Source organism: Penaeus japonicus, unplaced genomic scaffold (assembly GCF_977035675.1).
Source record: "Penaeus japonicus unplaced genomic scaffold, GWHDUDI00000001_assembly GWHDUDI00000031, whole genome shotgun sequence".
Taxonomy (NCBI): domain Eukaryota; kingdom Metazoa; phylum Arthropoda; class Malacostraca; order Decapoda; family Penaeidae; genus Penaeus; species Penaeus japonicus.
Genome location: NW_028234433.1, coordinates 10,338,635 through 10,345,271, shown reverse-complemented (window position 1 = coordinate 10,345,271; position 6,637 = coordinate 10,338,635). Strand labels below are relative to the sequence as shown.

The window sequence follows — 6,637 nt, the reverse complement described above, 5'->3', positions numbered from 1 at the left end:
GATGAGTAGCAAGTTTTAATCATTACTGTTTTCAATTTCTTTTTTTTCATATTTTAGATGCATAAATCGAAATATATCTGTAGGAAGTAATCCCCATACTTTTAAACACTATATACAAAAAATATCACATGCTTCTGCTTTCACATTTGTAAGAAATCAATATCAAGAAGTTGCGAAAGAGAAAGCTACGATCGATTTTAAAATCCTATTCCGTGTCCAAATCAAGTAGTTCGAGGAGCAAATCCGTGTATGTTTATCATTTATCAAAAGTGAGAACATAACCGACTTTGTGTGGATTGTTCGTGGCATCGTACTGACGCAGTTGGAATCCTGGTCCAGAGGATGATCTAAGGCCTCCTGAAGTGGAAGAGGGTGCGGATGAAGCGGAAGTTGAATATCTGGAGGATGACGAAGTTGACGGAGCGCTAGCGGGGAAAGTGGAAGAGCTGGGATGTGAATATGAAGTTCCAGCGGTAGAGGAAGGGGATGAAGATCGGAAGGGCGAAGCACCAGGAGAAGCTGAGAGTTCTTCAGCCTCGAATCCTACACCTTCTCCAGCACGGAAACGGTATGTGCGACGTGTTCCCTCGTCGTCCAGCAACGTGTAAGTCCCCTGAACGTTTCCGTCGGCATCGGCTGATTCTGAACGAGAATATTGTTCCGAGTCGAAGGCAAAGCTGTAGGAGGCATCAGCATTGGTATCAGCAAGAGGGTCGACAAAGGGAATTTCTCGTACTGGAACAATCCTTCCAGTTGGCTGACCGGATGGTGCCCCCGGAACTTCGGGTCCTACAGGAATGTGAGCTCCTTCAGCTATGAATCCCGTATCAGATCCAGCTTCATACTGTATAGCTCGTTGTTGGCCATCATCTGCTACAAAAGCGAAGTTACCGTCAACATTGTTATCTCTGTCGCCAGACTCTGCTCGTGAGTGGGTGGAAGTTTGATAGGAGAATGAATATCCTCCATCAGGATTTATTTGACTACGCGTGTTAGCCTGATCGAATGGACGTCCACTCACACGAGTGGAGGGAGAGGATGGTGATCCCGAGGCGGAATATCTTTGAGTTGACACAGATGAAGGACGATGGAAAGTTGAAGCCGGAGATCCAGACTTGACGGAAGGAACGTGAGATGCAAATGAAGTGGAATGAGGTTGAGGAGCAGTAGGAAGGTGATCTCCCGAAGCCTGGAATCCTCTGTTGGCACCGGCTTCATAATTAACATTGCGTCTGACTCCATCATCTGCTACAAAGGAGAACTGGCCTTCTACGTTGAGGTTTCCATCTGCAGATTCGGATCGCGAGTGATCCCCGGCATCAAAAGAGAAAGAGTAGGATCCATCTGGGCTTGCAGCACTGCGCTGAGAAGAGACGGCTCCTCCTGCAGAAGAAAATGTCGATCCTGAGGGAGAACCGCCACGACGAGTGGATGGAAAAGCACCAGTTCCGGATGGCCCAGAACCACGAGAAGCGGTTCCTGAAGTCGCTGAATGTCCAGTTCCCACACGGGAAGATGGGAATCGAGTAGCGGATGAAAGTCGTGTTGCGGCAGGAGTGGATTTTGAGTGTTCTGGTGTGGTTGGAAGATCGTTACCTTCCACAACAAAACCAGTGCCTCTACCAGCAGTATAGGAATAAGTGCGAGTGCGACCTTGGTCGTCAGTGTAAGAGTAAGAGCCTCGCACATTGCCATCAGAATCACTCTGTTCCGATCGAGCCTGGCCACCTTCGGCAAACTGGAATCCATATGAAGCATCTGTGTTTGAATCGGCTAAAGGGTCCACGAAAGGAGCGCGTGCACGGGCTTCGGCATGTGCAGCCTCGAAGTCTGGATGTGTGGCAGGAAGGTGAGCACCCTGAGGGACGAAGCCTCCCTCACCTGCCTCATATTGAAGACTTATTGGTCTGCCATCAGGAGCAACATAACCAAAAGTACCTCGTTGCTGTCCTGGCGTAGATGATCGTGCGCTTTCAAAGGCTCCCTCTCCAGTGTCATGACCATACTTGTATGTGCCATCACTGTGCAGAACGTAGTACTGGGAACGTCTTCCAGTTCCTACATGAGGAATCCTATAAGCACTTTCATCGGGGCGAGGCAAACTTAGTGTGCTAACCGCAAGAACGGACAACAACACCTGAAAAGAAGAGTATTTTATTTAGTTGTGACGAAAAAGGTTAAGAGTCATAAACAGGGAATGATATAGATAAGGAATTGGTTTTATATCCAAAACTTTGAGAGATAATAAAAAAAGACATGACTTGAAATGTTCTTAGTATGGCAAAAGAAAGTCCAAAATAATGAAAAGGAGAGATAAAGTATTTACCAAGCTAGTCCAGGCAGCCATAGTGAATGGCAAGGTGAGGGAAGTGAGCGGGGAGACGCTTCGTCAGGGTATGCTTGGCAAATGTGGCTCCTGCCCTTTATATTCCCGAGTGAGGGCGGGACGGGTCGGTGGCCCTGATACGGTAACCCGTTATTTTCTCGATCAACTTGAACTGAGACACATTTCACGGTCCCTTTTCCATGTGCTCTTTTGATGCACCTTTTCAGTTCAGCGCAAATGCGTTCACACCGATTACTGTATTATTAAGAAACTATTGATTTTGTTCTTACAAACGAAGTTGCATAAAATATTTGTATATGCATATGGCTTCATAATGATATTGCTATGATTATGTGGGAAATAGCAATTGCTAATATATCTTTATATAAGAGATGAAAGGAAGAAGTTATATTATTCATATTCTATTTAGTAAGCAGAATATAATACTATGAAGATAATATCAAATAGTAACGATGACTAAAAGAGTCATCAGTGACTGAAATAAAGTTTGCAATTATAAAAAAAAAGTTACGATTAGATTTTCTCTGTGCTCTTCTGATACATATTTTTAGTTCATCGCGAAAACTTTAAAAAATACCTTTTTATCTTGTATATATTTGCTTAAATCACACTTTATTTTCCAGAAATGATTGACTTTGCGCATGGCTACTATGGTGCATGAAAATATCTGTACGCTTTATGGCGGTTTAATTATATGGCGGGCACATATTGATACACTGGTGAAATTCTATTTGATAATGTAAGTAATAATGCCTTAGCAGTATCATTGATATCAATAGCGGATATTAATAAAAAATGTGATTAAGGTATAAACTGTGAATTTGAAAATATCTGTATAATAACTATATATCTAGTGACAATATAATTGACAGTACTGATGAAAAAAAAGTGAAAAGCTAAATCACATTAATCATAATGAGCATAAAGATGGAAACATTATAAATAATGAGCATAAAGATAGCAAGCATTATAAAATGCAATTATCACAATGAACAAAATTGTAGTGACACTGCCAATCAATTATAAGTGAGGACGGGATGGGACAGTGGTCCAGATATGGCCATCCTTTATTTTTATTACCTTTACTAACTGAGACAGATACCATGCCATTTCCCCCTGGAACTCCTTCACTGTATCAGTGCAACAAGTTATAGATACATTCATTATCATCATTATCTTTATTTTTATTATCACCATCGTTATTGTTATTATTGACATTATTATTAATATCATCATCATTATCATTTTCATTATTGGTAATAGGGCTTGTAGGATGAATTGGTAAATCTATTCACATTAATTTCCGTGAAATTCCGCATCTACTGTACATGTAGGCACATGATAAATACCTAAAACCAGTATATCTAGGTATGATAGCAGTTGACCTTAAAGTCCTATTAAGAAGTATAAAAAATGATGATAATGAAAACCAGAATAAAATGATAAAATAACAATGATGATAGCATTTGAACAATTATAATCATAGTTTTATACCAATTTATTCAATAGTAGTGTATTGACAAGAGTACTAGATATCATAATGATAATGATGTTAATAATGATTTTAGAAATAAACTACTAGTGTATCAACACGAATTTTTTTTTCTTTATTGTTCTAATGATAATGGTGATAATTATAAGGAAATCATAAGAAGTACTACTGATGCAAATGATAATGATAATGAAAATGATCATAATCAAAGGGATAGTAATGATTGTTATATAATATAATATCATATGGTCAATAACAGCAATAATATGAATGAAATAATTATACTGATGATAAGCTGAAAAATAATAGTAATAATGATATTCATTATAATAGTGATAATAGTGATAGTAAAATTCATAGTAATGATAAATAATAAAAGATAATATAATGTAATATAATAATATTGATAATAGTAATAGCAGTAATAATGATAATACTGATAATAAAAATAATGATAATGATGATAATGATAATAATAATGATAATAATGATATTCTTAATAGTGATAATGATAATACTATTCATTATATAATCATAATAATGATACTAATTATTATCTTGGTGATTGTAATACTACCATTCCTGATAACGATTATGATAATGATTTTTATTGACTTGACCTGTCTGCAGACATATAGAGTTCTTGTATACTGAAAGAACGTATCTTATCGTTCAGGGGCCGGATACTCAAAACAGCTAACGACGTCGTAAGCCCGCGCAGCCAGGCCGCGCATGTCGTAAGTCGAACTGCGAGCTCCGAGGGTCATACTCAAAACTTTTAACCGTCCCCGCGTGACGTCACAGCACCTCGTAACTTAAGGGTGGTCCCGAGCACTCGTACCGGTGTGAACCCGGAAATAAGTCGTGCTAGTTCCGACTTGTGCAAACGATATTTGTATAGATTATGTATTACTGACTGTCCCAGACAAAATATAAGGCGTCATATCAATTTATATTGTATCTGTGTATCAGAAATACCTCCATTCTCCCTAGCCACTTGATATAAAGAAGATAACAAGCAATTATAGAATGCGCTCGTCGTCTACCCAGTGGAGGTGACGACAATACATATTGAATACACTATAGAGTTTTGGGAATTGAAGGTGTCTTGTCATAGACAAAGGTGTATATATATACATATATATATATATATATATATATATATATATATATATATATATATATATATATGTGTGTATGTATGCATTTATCATATACAGACATACATATACATTTATATATACATGCATATATATATTCATATATATATATATATATATATATATATATATATACACTCCTAAATATATATCTGTATCTCTCTGTCTATTTATCCATTCAAATATCCATCTATCTGTTTTTATAATCATCTGTATCTCACTCTCGCTCTCTTTCCCACTCCCTCTCTCTCTTTCGCTCGCTCCTCCCCCTAATGACCGTGGCTTCCAATTGGTAGTTACTGTAAGCCACCAGTGCCACCAGTTTGTAAGCCACCAGCTGGCACCAGTTTGTAACCCACCGGCTGGCCACCAGTTTGTAACCCACCACTGAGAGCAGTTGTTATAACCAATCGATGCCCTGGTTGTAGGTCGGTGGATAAGAGACAGACGTTCACGTGCCATGGTCTTTATTGTGGACTCTAATACATTAGACCCTGGCCGAAGGCCAGAGGTCAGAGCGGTTCGCTCTAGTCTGTTTGTCTGACCTCTCTGTCCTGATCTGTCTTTTTGTGTGATCCTTACATGTCCTTAAGTACAAATCTTTAGTCACTTTCTTCGCCTCGGGGCTTCCGTTAACAAATACAGCTGCCTAGAAAAGCTTGTGTTCCGAGGCGGAAACGAACACAGGAAGCAGGATGCGTCAGGTCAAGACATACTGCCATCAATATTGCATTGAATTAAGTAGTCATACATGATCAATGTCTTATGTCACACAATATCAATACCAGTGCCTTACATCGCTCGGACCACGCTACTAGACGGCCCCCGTCGTATCTTAGTTAGAGAAATAACCAGGCCTTAACTACTATGATCTAGCTAAAATCAATGTCTCCACCCTACAAGTGGGCTCCTGGTCATTGGAGGCTATCTACACCAGACTTCGCAGGTAGCTGTGACATTCAACCATAAGCTAAAACACTATCAAATTCATTGGCCGGCGCAGCGGCACCAATGGGCACTAATCAGTGGCCCTAGTAAGCATGTAACATGTATGATACGAGAAATGATTAAATAACTGCAGTGTAAGAATAGGCACTAAGACTGGCCTCATGACAACATAAAATGGGTGACTGCAGTGAACAGGTGGGCTCAAGAGGTGGCCGCAAAAACATACATATATCAGGAAAAATACAAGAATACAATACATACAGTAAATACAATTTGGCTGTGAGTATAAAGAACATTATGTGTAAGAAAGTAATTAAAGCAAAGGTGTGATTGCTTAAGCGAAATGAGGGGAGGGTGACAACATAACGTGACAAGCTTGCATTGTGAAGTGAAGTTGGGAAACGACTCGAGTGAGCATAGGCTAGAAGAACTTACAAATTACTAAAAGAACACATAGAAAAAGGCCTCATAAAAGTGTGGTAGGATCAGCTTATCCCAGAACAAAAATCTCACTATGACTTCATGAGATATAGGTGGCAGTGCATTTGATAATACATACATAAAAAAAACATTTTGTATCACGACTGGTGGTGTCAGTGCACCGAGGGTGGGGAGTCAGACAGTGGCTACCCTATGGGGCAAACAATTCAACACCCTTGCGACTTGTGGATAACAGGCGAGCTAGTTACG

General features: G+C 39.4%; 1 protein-coding gene across 1 annotated transcript; it reads right to left on the bottom strand.

The window, feature by feature from the left end:
* On the bottom strand, nt 1-2,441 carry LOC122248089 (uncharacterized). Its single transcript, XM_086555678.1, has 2 exons — nt 2,327-2,441; nt 1-2,137 (listed from the first exon to the last, which is right to left on the bottom strand). Exons 1-2 carry the CDS (start codon nt 2,345-2,347, stop codon nt 257-259), a joined length of 1,902 nt encoding a protein of 633 aa, XP_086411804.1. The 5' UTR covers nt 2,348-2,441; the 3' UTR covers nt 1-256.
* Between the last annotated feature and the right edge of the window lie 4,196 nt (nt 2,442-6,637).

What these genes read in the sequence shown, in the direction of transcription:
- LOC122248089 (XM_086555678.1), bottom strand. Translation starts at nt 2,347, where the DNA reads ATGGCTGCCTGGACTAGCTTG. An exon ending in TGGCTGCCTGGACTAGCTTG is followed by an intron (nt 2,138 to 2,326) that starts GTAAATACTTTA and finishes TCTTCTTTTCAG; the next exon opens with GTGTTGTTGTCCGTTCTTGC.